The following is a 16994-nucleotide window of genomic DNA, read 5'->3' as shown; positions in this document are numbered from 1 at the left end:
TTAAACTTCTGAAACTTCTGTATGTGGGCTGGAGCGGGCGGCTCGTCTTTGAACCAGAACTCGTGTTCATTTATAACATGAAGACTGAATCTCTAAAGACCCTTTCCTATGTGCCTTGACACGCTTTGCCAGTTTTACATGTTGTACATGTTGTATAGTGAGAGAATAAAACTGTAATCAAGATTTTTTATCAGACATTCCATTCATTTTACATTACTTGTATATTTGCTTGTAAATATCTTGAAATCTTCAGTTTCAGTGGCAAAAAACCACATGGTCATTAAAGTGTCCATAATTGTGTCCTTTGTGAATACTTTTGTGGCTCTAACATGCCACAAGTCATTATTCTGTAATAGTATCTGTATGTTATTTATATTTTCTTTGATCCATCATTTAAAGCTGTTCAGATTTCTCTCTCCTGCCATCCACAGCAAGAAGAAAAAAACACTCTCTTACTGGTCATGTCATGTGGGAGCAAACTGACACAGATCTACTTTTTGAATGCCCTAATACTTGCCAATGATGAATTTGCGAATCGGGCCAAAATCAAGCAATGGTGATGCAATGATGTTAAAACCATACATGCAGCACCTGTAAACATTGTTTTGTAAAATGAGAGTACACACACACACACACACAAACAAAGACACACACAGACACACAGATATTGACACTCACCAGTGAGCTGGTGTAGGTGGGGTCTGTGGGGTCGTCCTCCAGGAAACGGGACAGGCCGAAGTCGGACACCTTACACACCAGATTACTGTTGACCAAGATGTTGCGGGCGGCCAAGTCTCTGTGCACGTAGTTCATGTCCGACAGGTACTTCATGCCCGCTGCGATGCCGCGCAGCATCCCAACCAGCTGGATCACCGTAAACTGCCCGTCATTGAGCTGGCAAAGGAAAAGAGAACGACAGAGATGAACTGAGTTGTATATCAAGGCTGCGTGTTCAGATGAATATACTGCATTTCTGTTTTTATTTGTCCCTTTGTCTCTTTGTGTTTCTTACACGGATCTTTCGCTGTGATATCTTTCTATTGTACCTCCCTGTCCTCCATACCTCTCCTCTCTCTTTCCCTTGTACTATTTCCCTTTTCTCTGGCAGAGAATGTGTGATGTGACTGTGAGGCAGAGATTCATCGGAGACTAAGCTCTTTGTAAATGTCACCAATTGCCTGAATGCAGCATTTGTGATATATCCATTGAGGGCACTGCACTAGAGCTTAAGAAGAGCTCTTATGGCTTCAAAGAAAGTAGGATAACTAAGAGCAAGATCAGGCAGATCTGGATTTGGCTTATTTGCTGGGCAGTGTAACATTCATGATAAAATCACAGATCCATGTTTTATGCGGAGTAGCTCGAGCTCCTCTTGTGTGTGACGTGTTGGCGTGTGCCTGATTTTCTCACCCTAAGGAATGAGTCCAGTGCCCCATTCTCCATGAACTCGGTCACGATCATCACCGGCCTGCTCTTGGTGACTACGCCTTCCAAACGGATGATGTTGGGGTGGTCGAACTGGCCCATGATGGAAGCTTCGGACAGGAAGTCTCGCCTCTGGCGGTCGGTGTAGCCCACCTTCAGGGTCTTGATGGCTACGATGATCTCCCGGCGCCCAGGCAACTTGAGGCGACCACGGCACACTTCCCCAAACTCTCCTGCGATAGCCCGGGTGAGACATCCAGAGGAACAGCAAAAGAGAAGAGATGGAAGGAGAGACCGAGAGAAGAGGAACGGGGAGAGAGGCATGACGGAAGAGTGGAGGAGAGTGGGGGAAAGAGGGGAGAGGGGACAGTTAACTGGTTAGAACCAAGGAGCCAGGGACGGGTAGCGGGAGGGGGTGAGACAACAGGGGACTGCAAGAGAAGCCAGGACTCTAGGCCAGCGTCAGGGGATGGTGTTGATGGGGGAGCATACAATGACTTTATGCAGTTAAACTATGATCTAAACAAACAGCATGGTGAGTGTGAGGCATGATAATGGAGTGTATGAAGATATAGAGTTGAAAAATAATGCATGATGAAATAAAAAAAACAAATGGGTAAAGTTGGGTGAGAGGGTGAAAGGAGCTAAAGAGGACAGAGGAGGAAGGGGGGGGGGGGTAAGGGGGCGGTGCTAAGCTTGAGAGGTGCTGGAAAACCGGGCGCAGGAGGAAGAAGTCGGTGGAGACAGAAGCTTAGGGGTTCTCGGGGCTGTGGACGCTTTACGTTTAGAGTCTACACCAAGCGTGTGCAAAGAATGCAAGAAGCGATCAGACAATGAGGAGCAACGTGTGTCGACAAGGGTGCAGAGATAACACAGTGGGGGAAGTCGGGGGATAGAGGGTCGGGGCATGGAGAAATGGAGGAATGGATTGTGGAGGGGGGGGAGGAGAGGAAGGGAACAGGGAAGACAGGGGGTTGAGGGTTCGTCACTTAAAAGGCGAATGCTGGGAAGCGACGGGTTTCAAGTAGCCTCAGCAGTAGAAGAGTTGTCGTAGTAGCAGTAGTAGTAGCAGTAGTAAAGGTAGTAGCAGAAGCAGTGGTAGGGGACTCCCATCTCTGCCGTCACAACGTCCTCCATTTTGGCTCAGATAAAATGCTAAGACAACTCAACATCACTTGGCACAGTCCTGCAGCTTTTGAGCAGAGATATTACTATCAAATAAATCAAATGCATAAAATATTTAACTATCTACGACATCAAATGTACGGGAGAGACTCTAAAGGAGGGGGCACAACCACATGTCGGAAGAGGTGTAGGTGCCGGGAAAAGGGGTCGAATAGTGGTCCAGCAGAAGCCCTCTTTAATAAAGAGGTTCTCAGGACAGGCAAAAGTGGGAAGTGTCAGAGACAACCAATCCTGGACAAGAAAATGTCAATATTTTTCCTCCTATTTGAACAGATGAGACATTCAGAGGGATGTGCGAGATGAATATAACAATATATATATATATATATACCCAAGATTCTCCAATTCCTCAGGCTGCTACAGATAAAAAGGGTCTAATGTAAGATAGCCATTAACCCACTTGATAATTATGTATAGTCGTATGTATTTATTTTGTTTGTGTAAAATCATTTCATTACACGGCAGAAGTTGAGAATTTGAAAACAGGAAACTTTTAGGACAAATTATGCTTTCATCTTCTGTTTACTTTAGAGATAGAAGATGTATCTGCTTCCAGATTTCATAAAATTTGGGGTTTTGTGTTTGATTAAAAAATCTATTTTCTTTCTCTTAGTCCAGGATTGGGCTCCACTTTTATGGCACAGGTGAAATTATAATTCACCAAACAAAATGGCACTACATTTACTCTAAATGTACATAACATTTAACAAACAAGGGAGTGCTAGGACTGTGAGTCTCTCTAACTAAACAACAATATACTGAAGCTAGTTTAGCTAGTTTCAGTATATCTCCAGCTGACAGGAGAGTGCTGGGCCCATCTGTAAGACTGGGGAGAGGGGGGTTCCAAAGAGGTGACGAGTGTGGTAGGGATAGGGGGGCAAAGAAGAGGGCTAGCGATGAATTGAGTGAAAGTACCGCTTGGTGTGAAGTCCTCTAACGGTATGGCCTGGAGGTGACTAGCAGTCTTCCCCCTGTAGCTCAGGAGCTTTGGTGGGTTACCTGCGCCGATGACCTCCTCGATCTTCACGCAGGACACGTCGATCTCCTTGGCAAACTCGCGCACTGCTTCATTGGGGTCCTCGTAGGTGAAGGGATCAATGTAGACCTTCATTCCCGGCGTTACTATAGGGGATTCAGTGGCAAGAACAGGAAAGTGAATCTATGCAGCCAAAGGAAGTATTTCAACAATCATTACAACTGTGTAATGTTATGAAAATGTTTTATTTAACTTTAGATCAATACAATATCCTATTTGGGGGCTTCCAAGTGTAGACAGTGGATAACCGGGCAAATTCTCAGACCCTTAATAACCCTAGTTTCTTATATTACAACAAGTTGAGCATTTCCCCACACAAAACACAGTTTTGTAGGTGTTTTAGGTCGACAGATTCTGCATCTTCCCATGCAGAATCTGTTTATAGAGATGAAGTTATAGGAGCTAGTCCTTGGTGGGTGGGGATGCTCAGTAAATTTGAGGTACAGGAATATTGCTGCTGAAATGTGTCAGCAGCTAGGAGGGGGCATCTCAGCGAAGAGACTTACTGTATTGCTGCAGTTTCTCTGTGTACTCCGACTCTGAGCCGTTCCTCTGCTTTCTGTGGAGAAAGATGAAAACAAACTGAGTCACATGGACTCACAGCAGGGTGCAAATACTGGAAAGGAACAAAGGCACGAGGAGAGAACACAGATCCCTAATAATGTCTGCAGAGATGTATCCACAGCTACAGTGGTGCCCTTTCTACAATGTTTAGTCTTCCTGCATCGGAAGCCAGGGATCCGCTGTAGATAAAGATTGTATCAATGCCCGGTGGTGAAATGATTCATTCTTGGAACTGTAACTGGAGTCTAGACAAAAGACATCGCACCATTGTCTTGAGCAGCGAGTGGAAGCCATTCTTTCTCGTACCCCCAGAAGCAGAGTTAAACAGCAAGCTCAGCTGTCTTGCATTTCCAGCCCTACAGACATCACACTGTTCGCTTCGATTCAGTCTGCCTCTTGTTTTCTCCTCACGGACTCTTGCTCTCTGGCTGTCATTCTCTCTTTTCCTCTTTAAGCATTTGTCTCCTCTCTTTTTCTCTTTTACTTGTGTCTCTATTGTGTCTTCCTGTATCCGCATCTCCTCACATGTGTCTCTTCTACACTGGTTGGGGGGGGGGGGTGTGCACAGAGATGATGACAGAGTGAGGGGGCTGGGTTGTAGAAATTACATGTTAATGTGCCTCCTTTGTTGTCAAACCAGTAACCAGGGCAATAATACCCAATGGTGATTTGCATCTTATTTCAAATTCTAATTTGGTTCCGGAATATGCCGAAGCTCCGTGTTTTGTATTATTACTGTTTTTTCTTCTTCTTCTGTGGCGGTCGGTGCCGGAGCTAAGCCAAGACCCGGAGAGAGACACAATGTAGCGGTGTTAAAATAGACGAGTGAAGAGGCAGGAGGGAGAACGAGAGGAGGGGGAGCCAGGGAGATTATTATTCAGTCTAGCGTGACCGATGCCCACGCTTGTCAGACGCTGCCTGAACTGGCTTTCGGAGGGAACCCAGTGAGCACCAGTGCCAACCTTTCACACACATACACACACACACACACTTAATTTGCTGCCTGACAAATGAGTGGTATAAGGATAAACGAGTGTGGTTAAACCAAGCTGATGCAGCGTTGGACTTTTTGAAAGGTGTGAGCAGCCACTCGCGTCTTCCCATTCAATTGGGCCCAGCAGACAGGGGCGCATCTGGATTCTTTGTTGACAGTTGACTCAGAGTGTTGGGCCATGAGGGCAAGCCTATCAGGCCCCAACAGCTGCTCCGACATGCTGTGTCCAGTGAGCAAAGTAGCATTTTAACCAAAGCTGTTTACTATTCACACATTCAGTCGGCTAATCTGGCATTCAATGGCCTCACAGGTGGCCCAGAAATACAGCAAGACTGATCTGGGGGTGGTTTGGAGGACATGCAAACAAAGTTGACATTTGGAGCTATCTAATTTTTTTCAAACTGAAAGGGATTTTTTTTTACCAGATTTCGTGGTCTAGATAAAGTAAAGGAGACTGTATAAAAGGGTTCTGTTATCTGCCATTGCCAGCCCAGATGCTTATGCTCATCTCTCACATGTTGTGACTTTTGGAAAAGCTAATGAAGGAGCCATATTCTCACCTGAGGCAGACGATTGCGATGACCACAACTGCAATGATGAAGACAAAGGTAGTGGTGGCCGATCCCACGATGAGTGGAACTTGCTCTTGCCATGACTTGGGAGGGTCGGCTTTTGGGGGTGAAAGAAAGAAAGTTATTTACTAAGAGAACCGACAGACATACATATTTTCAGGCTACAATTTTTTTTCTCTGCATGCCTTAAGTCTAAATGTACTGTATATTTTTACTAAACATCTGTATGCTTGCATAAGTAAAACCATTCCTCCGTGTTCTTTAGGTTGTAATAAACAGACTGGAAAGCAACCTCGGACCAACAAATGCATTTAAGGGGACTGCAATAAACCCTCTACTTTTCTACTCATGATGAGTTTGGCATATGAATTGGTCATAATTTGCTTCGCACCAGTTTCTCTAGGATCTCAGTTCCTTTTTCATTAAAAATAGTAAAGGTGCCTTTACAACTCATATGAGCTTTTGAGCCTCAATTATGATCATAAGCTTATGCACAGCACTATTATGGATATTCTGACACATCTCTGGGTAATAAAATGGGACATACTTTGCAGGTTGGTGCTGAAGTCGGCCGGGCTGCTGTAGCGACCGTAACCAGCTACAGTTCGGGCACGGACCTGCACCACGTAAGGCGTACCAGCCTTGAGACCTTCAATGCGCGCGTTGCTCCGCTGGGCGGTCATAGTATGGGCGATGGCCTCACCCTGATCCTGTAGAGACAAAGACAGTCAGTGATACTAAAACAGCAGCCCCTTGTGTCGTCTCATTCATCTCCATCCCCTCTCGGATGCTATACCCTCCCTGACAAGGCTGACCGATAGAACCATGCAGGACGAAAAGAGAGATGGAGTTAGACAGATCGTAGCCGGCGTGTTAATCTGACGGGAGAAGGACAAGACAACAAACAGAGCGGATACACACTGAGTGCCTTTGTTCTCCCTCCAAGGCAAGTCCCGTCATAACTCTCTGGGCCCCTGCAATATGCAGAAACTTTCTGATGCATGGATGGAGGGAGGACAACCGGGGGGTAGGAAGGAGGCCGAGAGGAAGAGATGGAATTAGGGGTGCAGAAAAGGGCAGAGCATAATGGAACTATCGGAATGGGTTGGGAGGAGAGAAAGAGATAGAAAGCAAAAAAAGGGGGAAGTCTAAGGCGAGGATGATCATGCAAGCTTCGACTGGAAGTGGCGAGTCCTCGTCGCAACCATGTGTTTATCAGCAGAGGCATTGTTTCCCACATTTTCAGAAACGCAGACAAAACAGAGGCCAATGCGAGTCATTGAAATTGGATTGAATTAGAGGCGTTGACTTACATTGCCGCTTACCTTCTCATGGTACTTAATCTCATAATCCAGAATGATTCCATTGGGCTTGTCTGGAGGCAGCCAGGACAGGCTCATGGTGCTCGCTGTGGCCGCCATCAGGTGGACTGTGGGCACTGCGGACGGAGCTACACGGGGCAGAGAACAAGGAAGAGGCGAAATTAGTTTCATTTATCGTTTTCCGTGTTATATCCTTTCTACTCCTTTGCCCTTTTGTGTGTTCACATAAGCCCAAACACAAAGCCTTAGGCACTGGGCTTTGTGGAAAGCTTTGGCCAATGGTTAGTATGCAGAACCATTCCCCATCAATGCTGAAATTCTCTCTCCCCGAATCCTTGGAGAGGGAGAGGGGGACGTCTAATTCTCCTGTGACGTGAGAATCAAACTGCAAAACTGATGGATACGTTTCTGGTACTTGCCATTCTCTGTGCCACACGCAGACTGTCGGCAGGCACAGGAACAAGCACACACTTCCACAAGCTGACACATTTTACTGACTACTTGCTGAACTATTGTGCACCTTCTGTGTCTGATTTGACTTTTTTTGTGGTCGTAGAAACCATGTAAAAAAGCAATGCCATGCGCATACACCACATAGACTTTAATTTATATAAAATGGTTTGTAGACACTAACACACACTCTGAGAAGACCACACTGCACTCCACCCACCTGAGCTCTTTGTTCACATGTGCCTATTAATGGACGAGTGCTGTCTGCCTTCCTGTGTCTCTTTCCTCTTGTCTAAGTTCGGGCTTGTTCTGCAGCTCTGACTCACTCTCTCCTCTCGGTCTGCTCCATCGCTCTTTTGTTTCAAATGTTAAACCGTCTACCTCCAGTGGTACCTTCTCCCTTAAAAATTAAAGTCCCCCACTTTTGTCTCACACTCACAATTACCTTCTTAAATTCCTGTCTGTTTTCACTGCGTCTTAACTTTTTCATTTTCTTTTCACACTCTCGCTCCCTATTTTTGTTAAAAGCTTTTTAATCCCCAGTTTTTGCTCCTTTGATCCTCCCCCCTTGCATTTCCTTTCTCTGTCTGCTGCTATGTGTTTCCGTGACCAGACATCTTTCTGTTTCTCTCTCTCCCTTTGCTGCTTAAACCTTCCCTTCAATCCCCCGTTCCCTCCCCTGCCATCCCCAGCCACCCAGACCCTCCACATCTCTCTTTCTCCCCAGATGACAATACTTCCTCGGCAGATCCCCTGGTTACTCTAGCCGAGGGATTAGGGGCCCTCCTGCAGGAGAAGATGTTGCAGTAACCATGGAGGTGGCCCCTGCGGCTTATCACCAGCCTAGTATTTATTTTGGTTCTTAAAAGGTGAATGCACATGCAGGGATGGTCTTGGGACTACACCGGGGGATAATCTGATCCCAGTAGATGCTCTACATGCCTCCCTCCTTTCCCTTCACCTCTGTCTCGCCACTCAACTGACCCCCAGCACCCAAAGACGGACAGCGGTTCTTGTCAGCCCTGTGCGGGTCCCCTCATAAAACAATGAGGCCCTCATGTGCATGTGGGGCCTTTCGGTCCTAAACCCACTGACAGACGGTATTCGTAAAGCATTTTTTAGGAGTGCAAGGTTAGAGGTGATGAGCACAAGGCCATGGAGGGAAGACAGGGGATGGAGCAAGAGATAATCCCTGGTGTTGTCTAAGACTGCAGAAAGAGCAAATTTAACATAGCGACTAAACACATCTAAGGCGCTACTTAAGATCCCTGGGAGAACCTCGACAAAGAGACCAACTCGCAGGAACAAGAATCCAGAGTGAGCTCAGCAGCACCGACATTTACTGAGGTTGTTGAATGTTCAACATGGCTACCCAACTATCCACATGTACCTCCCAACTCACCTATTTACCTTAATCAAAATCATTCACCCAATTTACAATGTAAATCCCAGTTGTTGTAAATTATGCACAAGATTATCGCTACAACCCAAACTTATTCTGTAACTACATGAGCTGAGGTTCAATCTTGGTTTCATCTCAGCTATGATTGCTACATTGGCCTAGTTACTGCCGTTGCTGTGGGCTGGAAGCTGTAGGCAGCTCCGATACTGAAGGTTCAACACACTACACGCTGCCTCGCTATTGCTATTTGCAGCAGTGTTAGCACAGAGCACGCTGTGGGTGTGAAAAAAAGGTCCCTTTCTAAGCTCATTCAGAAGAATGGCTTCCTTCTCAATCCCTGTTCAAAGAGAAAATATGTAACACACTCCTACATGGACAGAAGAAATTGATCTCTACCTCTTAAGCACATAACATATTCTCCGACATTTCTTTTCTACATCTTTCTAGCCATTCGAAAGTTGGCAATGTCTACAAATTCAATATTGATCTTTGACAAGTAGCCACGAGGCCGAAGGCTTAACGTACCGGCCTGATTGGTGGTGATATTCACTGCGGAGAAATGAGGCGAGTAAGGGCTCTTGTTGGAGACCCCATTGACCGCCTGGATCTCGAAGCTGTACTGCGTGTGCGCCTGCAGGTTCCGCACGGCCACGCGGCGCTGGGTCAGGCCCAGGTGGCGCGGCGAGATGTCCACGTTGTCGTCGCACCGCGAGCACATCCCCCGCTCGGGCAGACATTTCTTGCAGATCACATTGTAGAAGATGTCGTCGCGGTCGCCCATGTCGCGGGGCTCGCTCCACTCCAGCACCAGCGAGGTCTCGTTCACGATGGAGATGACGCTGCGCGGTGCCGAGGGAACAGCTGCAAGCGGGAAGGCAAAGCGTGGATGAGATGAGGAAAATGGGTTTGGAATTTAAGCTGAGTTTAATGTCCCTGCACAATAGTTGCAGAGAAAACACTGACAATGGACAAAGACCGATATTGAAAGACACAGTTTACATATCATTATATTCTTATGCATTAATAATGCCATCACTGCTATGGACACAATTCATGACCCAAAAATTGTTCCTCGTGCTGTGGTATTGGTTCATTTTTCATGCATTAAGTAGTAAGTCATTTTTTTCTTCCACATAACAAGAGACCGTTACAGCAGCGTTGCAGGAAAAAAAAGGGGGACAGGAGTTCAAATTTGAATTCCATGCTCATTCCAACTGTGTGTATGTTAATGTGTCTGTGTGCTTGTGTATGTGTGCCTGTGTGTGTGTGTGTGTGTGTGTGTGTGCCTGTGTGTGTGAAGTGCTGGAAGGGACGAGGGAGACAAACTATTGGCAGAGCCTTGGCAATTCTTGTCCAATTACCAGAGCCTTATCTGCACTGTGAAAGAATCAGCCTCCCACCCCAGCAACAAAAAAAAAGGATGGTCCGCTCTCTTCAGCAGTGAATGAATTAGTTCCTCCGTGTGTGTAATTGCTCTTAACGAAGGCGCTGCAACCAGAATGATTCTTTACTTTCTGTCTGTTCAGGTGGCGTCAGCAGTGAGAACAGATTGACTTCACAGAAGAAGCGGGCAGGGGAGGGCCTGCATGATAAGCTTTTGGATAACGTTGGGAAAGCAAGCAGACTTGTTTGTCGTCCGTGTGGCGCGGTGGGAACATGCTCCTGAGAGCGTTTATCAGCCAGTCGAGGGCACAACTCAAAGTGGAAAGTCTGGGAGGGCCTTTCCCACACAGTCCATAACATTTTTATGGCCACCAACACGTTTTATTACAATCTGAATTTGTGGACCTTCTGCTATTTTTAGAAAGGGAACAAGAAGATAGAGAAAGTTGTACAGTTAACATTAATTATGACTTTCAAACATGCCCGTGCTCCAGGGTCAACAGAAAGCAGTTTTCACTTACTGGTGCAGGGGGAGTCGGGAGAGTCGGTGTCCGATCGGTAGTAACCGTTTCGACAGGAGCAGATGTTGGCTGCTCCCGAGCCGGCGACGCTGTGGTCGGGGCACGGCAAGCAGAAGCCGTCTCCCTGTTTGGACTTGAAGGTGCCAGGGTTGCAAGCTGGTGGCGAAACAGAGAAAGAAACGTATGTGAATAACAACTCAAGACATTTACAGTACCATCAGTCATTAAGCAAGTACATTTTTGTCACTTTGTATTTGCGTGAGTAATACTTCTTTTCAAATCGTCAGTACAGGCAAATGAAAACTGTCCGAAACCCCCACGTTGCCGTTATGCTTAATTATGGAGACTCCATCTTTGGCCTACTCCGGTGGAAAAGGAGCAGGATGTGTCTGTTTGCATTAACCCCTGCTCACTCGAGGAGAGCGTCAACCCAAATTACACACACAGCCTTCAGAGCCAAAACACCCTTGTGAATTCAGTCTGCTATGAAATGAATGCAAACATACATGTGGAATGAAAGAGGCCCACACACCATATGCTGATATTTACACAAACAGGGCTCTGCTCACTACTGGGCTAAGTAACATGTCTGCAAACACAAACACATCCCAAGTCACTCAGTGCACTCCATTTTAAGAGGCTTCTCTCAAAAAGTAAGACACTTTAGCCGAATTCAGACATTCTACTATATAGGTATTTATTTTCAATGCTTATATTCTTAACTCTGGCATATTTTCAGAAATGTATTTAATTCTGCAAGGTCCCTGACAAATAAAAATAATAAAGACATTTTAAGATGTTTGATCATGGGTTCAGACTATGATCAAAGCCACAGCAGATTCTCCGGGTTTTACTCATTCACAACAGTGTGAAAATCTCTGGAGTGTTAAGGTGTTGATCGGCAGATGAAGACATCAGGAAATAACATTTACATTCCAGATATGATGTATTTTTGTTTACAGCACATCGACCCTGGCATCAGCCCTTATCAGCAAAAGCTCTCGACTCTCATCTGTACAGCTGGACATCATTGTCACTGCAGCTGTCTCTTTATCGGGAGGCCGGCAGAAAGAACTCCAGAAATCGTCCCAGAGCAACTGACTCTGACACTCGCAGCATATGCTTCCTTCTGCCTTTGAAATCACTTCCTTCACAGACCCACGCCTCGGACATAGTTTAGGGTTGTACCATAAACCCAAAACCTGGTTCTTGATTAGGGTAAAGCCTTGTTAATCAGAGGGAAACACTGCCGGTCTTTGTAAATGCCCCAGCTCCGTTTATAGCAGCCGTTTGGAAGTTTATAACTCAGGTGATAAGTTGCAGACGCCACCACGAGACACTGACAGCGGCACTGTGATCCAGAACACTTTGGCAGGCTCCATATCTTTGATAAACTATCTCGTTAAAAGATGAATGAGTTTGCCGCGGTGCCTAATAAAAAAAAAAAATAATAAAAAGGCGGGAGCAGGTAAGACAGGCAGAGTTTACAGGGGCCAGTTGATTAGCTGACCTACTATGTGTTAGCTTTTCAATGTCAAGGACACAGCGCTATGTTTGTCCCGCTGAATGATAATCACGAAACACAGCGGCTGAGTTATTTATTCTTTTCGCTCCCTTTCTGAACACCACAGAGGGCCTCTCGCATTTTTTTTAAAGTTCAATATTAGCACAGGCCCACCAGTTGACTGCGTGGTGTACATTAGTGTATTTGTTCTTCCACCATTAATCAGAGTCATCACACCACTGACTAACAGGAAGTGCCGCCCGATGAGCAGATACGAAACGACCTCGAGTCTTTTGCCAGGTGAGAGATCATTCTCTTTGATTTGGAATCGTGACCAGCGCCGGGTTCATTGAAGTTCGCCCGGCGCAAAGTAAACTACCAGCACTTTCTCATCTCACAGGGGACGAGAGTGTTGGTTTTCAACATGCTGGCCCCGAAGGAAGTTGTCGAGGGAGCACTCCCATTAAAACAGTCAATTTTTTTTTAGCAGGGATGAACGTGCTGATCAATCACTTCCAGCGAGTAAAGGGGTCATCCTCCTCCTCCTTTCATCCATTTTCTCCTTAAAGGAACGACAAAGGAATGAGGAAGAGAGAGAGAGACAAGGGTGTAGAGAGAAAGGGAGGGAGAGGTGGAAGAGGTGGAGGCATAGAAAATGCTAATCCTGCCTGCCTGCCCCCCCCCCACTACCACCACCACCACCCTTCCCCACTCCCCTGTGTCTTATCCTCTCATGCAGAACATAGAGCTTAAGGAAGTGATTAGAATGAATGCTGAAATTGGAAAGTGTGGAGCATGGCGAAAAAGAAGTAAAGAATATTGGGAGTAAAAAATGTGCAGAAAAACGAGTGGAGGGGCTAAAAAAAGAGAGGCTTATTGATTAATATTAATGCAGACATCCTCACTGTAACTCTGCAGGCGTATGAAAGAGAGGCACAGCGTTCAGATTAGGAGGGAGAGGTAAAGACTACAGCAGCGAGAAAGGGGGAACAGCCGCGGTGGAGCTGGAGGACGCACCGCACGTTGGAACGAGGACAGGAGGGCAGAGGAAGGAAGGAGAGACGGCCAAAGGGATGATGAGAAAGGAGGGTGGAGTAAAATAGTTGGAGAGGAGACCAGAGAAGAGGTGGCGTGAGAAGAAGAAAAAGAGGGAGAATTTGTCCCGTGTGGTTTCAACTTTGATTAGAGAACACTTTATCAGGGCCCAGTGGCCAGGGCTTTAACCTTGAGCTGCCCGAGAGCAAACAAATGAGTTCTGAACCTCACGCTGTACGCCGCGCTCTATATTTACCGTGCTCCTTTTCTCACACTCAAACATGTTCTCCCTCGAAAAGGTGAACACGCAGTCGATATCCAGGGATGGACAAAAAGCTGCCTGAGTCGAGTATCCGCCCACTCTCTGCCTGATCGCCGGTACGAGTACTGAACAAAAGGTCTTCTCGGGGCTCATCCCTCTCTGCTATAAAAAGTGGAATGAGCCCTCTGAACCGAGGATGATGTGTGAACTGTACCCGGGATGCATATGCGCAGACACCTCGCTGTGAACCCCGCTGATCAATAACCCTGTCAGCTCCTCTCTCTCTCTCTCTCTCTCTCTCTCTCTCTCTCTCTCTCTCTCTCTCTCTCTCTCTCTCTCTCTCTCTCTCTCTCTCTCTCTCTCTCTCTCTCTCTCTCATTCTGCTGCCTCCATTTGACCTACGCACCCCGAGCTTAATTTTTACGCCCCCATATCCCTCAACACACGCACATTTTCCATTTATCCTACCCTCTCCTCCCGCTGTCACCTGCACTCCATTTCAGGCGCGACCCGGTGTTCATATTCACCTTGCTCTCAACCTCTGTGAACCCGTTATGTTTCCCATCAGACCTGAAAGCATCGTAGGGCCTCCCGGCTCTAATAAACAGACAACCTCCCATGCATTTCCATTTATTTAGTAACCAGCTGCCAGGCAATGCTGAGGTCAGGCGCGTGAATGGCTGCCTGATGACAGAATCATCTACTGGGCATTATTCTACCTTGTAGTCGTTGGATTAATGCGTTGGAGAATACAAGGCAAATAAATGGCTCATAATAAAGTGGCAGCAGGGCAATCTCTTTAGAGAGATTGTAATCTGTAGCCAAAACAATACAGATTAAATCTCTCCAGCAAACGATGTGTCCACAGCAGTCATGTGTCCAGATGAAGCGTCCTTCAGTGAGACCTTGACCTCCTGCTTCTCACTCGTTGGGATTCGCTCAGCATAGAGGCATCAGGAACGGTGTGACTCAAATGCAAATGCAAAAAAAATTCGCTGCAGTTATAATGTCATACATTATTGATCGCCATAAGGACCCACCCCCCCAACCTCACCATCATCTTTTCAAGAGGGTAAGACTGCAGCATAACCTGTTAAGTAGAATTTACATAGGTACGTTGAATCTGGGCCAGTCCAGCAGCTGACGTAAGACTTAAGCCTTGTGTACGGTGTAGTATGACACTCTAAACCCTAGATTAATCTGCCATTGCCAACAATGAATAACGAAATGCTGGATTGACCTCAAAAGTCTGTTGTGAAAACACTCACCTTGACATTGGGTTTCCTTTAATGATGGTTCAAAACCAGATGAGCAGGTGCAGGCTCCGACAGGAACCATCCACTCCCCGTCACCGTTGCAGTAGAGCTTCAGTGGCACGGACACCTCAAGGGCGTTGGGGACACAAGTTCCTGGCGCGATGACCAAGGACGTCGCCTCAGCCCCAGTTGCCGTCTCTGGGAACACGGCAAAGTTGGCAATTGTGGTGGAGCACTTCTTATAAAACACCCTCACTGAGATGAGTGACATGCAAGCGCCAAGGTCCTGGAAGGCCAAGTAGAACCCGGCTTTGGAGAGAGGCCCGAAACTTCGGACTTTTGTGTTTACTCGTCCTGACTCGAGCATGGAGAAGCTCTCGTCTGGGGCAATAGTGTCCACCTTCACATAAGGGTTCTCCATCCAGAAAGGGCTGGTTGCTGTGGCCGAGTCTGAGTCGGACTCATAGTAGAAGAGGTTGAAGGTCTCTTTGCAGGAGCCGGGGATGTTGGGAATGCTGTTGCAATCACGCACGGTGAACTTCATCTCGACATATACACGCAGCACATCCTTTCGGGGGATGAAGTCACTGCGTAGCCAGTTATTCTGGTTGGCCTCACGTACATTGCAGACTTGATACGTCCTGATGGGGTTCATGGCATCATCATAGCCACTTACTTCTTCCCACTGCGAAGAGAGAATAAGAGGAAAATGGTTAGAAGCTGTTTATCTCTGACAGTTTCTGGCATTGTACTTTCTCCCATCTCTGTGCACCTTGCCTTAAAGGTTGAAGAGATACAGTACACTCAATCAAACTACATCGATTAAAGTAGGTGCGTATGTTTGGACCAAGAAACAAAGAAGCAACTGGACTCTGTTTCTTGGATTATTGTGTATTTCCAATTAGTTTCTCTTGCATTTGCCATGCTAGGCATTTTATCTCTGGTGAGTGTAGCGAGAAGCAGGGACAAGGACTGCAAATTCATCACAATTACAGCAGCCTGTCACCCCCTCACCACAGAGCCACCACAGCATGTTTACCTCATATCTGTTTGGAAGTAGCAGCCACACTGCTTCACAACCAATTACGCTTCAATTACAGAGCAATGATCGCCACGTCCTCTAATAAAGACAGGGAAAAGGCGCCGGTTAACCTTCATGCTTTTCTGTTTTTACACCCCTCTACGCCTTTCACTGTTACCTAGAGGGTGAATTACTCAGGATGAAATGGGATTAAATCTTCTAAACTTTGATTACCAGCCTCATTAAATGAGCGAAAGCAAACGAGACTGGAAAGACTTGCTGTAATCGAATGAATTTTTCTATTGCAAATGAAAACGCCACGATTAAATCGTTTGTGCATTTGTGTATGTGTGCTGGGGGAACTGCTCCCCTCTCTTATTACGCAAAGTGCATTTATGTTTTCTTAGCTAAGCCAAGGGCTGGTAAGTTTATTTGCATTGCACATTACACATGCAGAAGCAAATCAAGGTGATTTCCATATGGCATGGCAAGGCATTAAGCATTTAGAAGACAATGAGGGGGGAAACTCCAATAGAACAAAATAAAACAAGGTAGAGGAATACAACATTTTGGCATGATACTTTAACCCATTGTACTTGCTACATAAATGCATGAGAGTGAACCTGTGGATGGTAATTCCCTTTGCTCCAAGACACATCTATAACAAAATGTCCATGGTTGCACCCTTGTGACCAAAGTTTGCCTCTGAACATTTGACTGTCTCGAAACTCTGGCATAAAGGCACCAATTTGTTCTCCAGAGCCAGTTGTTTCCATCTGAGCTCAGAACATCTTAATTAAGGCTGTGATATGGATGTGGTGGAGACAAGGCTATTAATCCAAGACCCTGGAGGCCATGAGGGGGAGAGCGAGAATGGGCGTAGCTCAGTCGTGGCATTAAAGCGATGTCCCGACGAGAGCGAGAGCAAGGGAGGAAGCGGCCTCAGGGAATCGATAATCACCAGGCAGGTCAATGGGATGGCTAAAAGCATGAGGTGTCGATGGGTATTTAGTTCAGTGTAATAAATCACCTACTGCGAAAGAGCATGCAGCCAAGTGTTTG

General features: G+C 46.4%; 1 protein-coding gene across 6 annotated transcripts in view; it reads right to left on the bottom strand.

Moving 5' to 3' along the window:
* Window positions 1-16994, bottom strand: part of LOC128447942 (ephrin type-B receptor 3) — a 61702-nt gene that overhangs the window by 11253 nt on the left and 33455 nt on the right. For 2 of the 6 annotated variants that reach the window (XM_053430399.1, XM_053430404.1), the window contains exons 3-12: window positions 14924-15596; window positions 10855-11010; window positions 9476-9811; window positions 7102-7226; window positions 6324-6486; window positions 5765-5873; window positions 4153-4205; window positions 3526-3744; window positions 1411-1658; window positions 679-894 (exon numbers count right to left, since the gene is read on the bottom strand). In XM_053430399.1, the coding sequence (XP_053286374.1) occupies window positions 679-894; window positions 1411-1658; window positions 3526-3744; window positions 4153-4205; window positions 5765-5873; window positions 6324-6486; window positions 7102-7226; window positions 9476-9811; window positions 10855-11010; window positions 14924-15596 (2298 nt within the window). The remainder of the gene's footprint in view (window positions 1-678; window positions 895-1410; window positions 1659-3525; window positions 3745-4152; window positions 4206-5764; window positions 5874-6323; window positions 6487-7101; window positions 7227-9475; window positions 9812-10854; window positions 11011-14923; window positions 15597-16994) is intronic. The other 4 variants (XM_053430402.1, XM_053430405.1, XM_053430401.1 and 1 more) reach the window with 3 other exon arrangements.

This window comes from Pleuronectes platessa, chromosome 9 (assembly GCF_947347685.1).
Source record: "Pleuronectes platessa chromosome 9, fPlePla1.1, whole genome shotgun sequence".
Taxonomy (NCBI): Eukaryota; Metazoa; Chordata; class Actinopteri; order Pleuronectiformes; family Pleuronectidae; genus Pleuronectes; species Pleuronectes platessa.
Note: the sequence above shows the minus strand (reverse complement) of the source record. Positions and strands in the feature narration are given on the sequence as shown.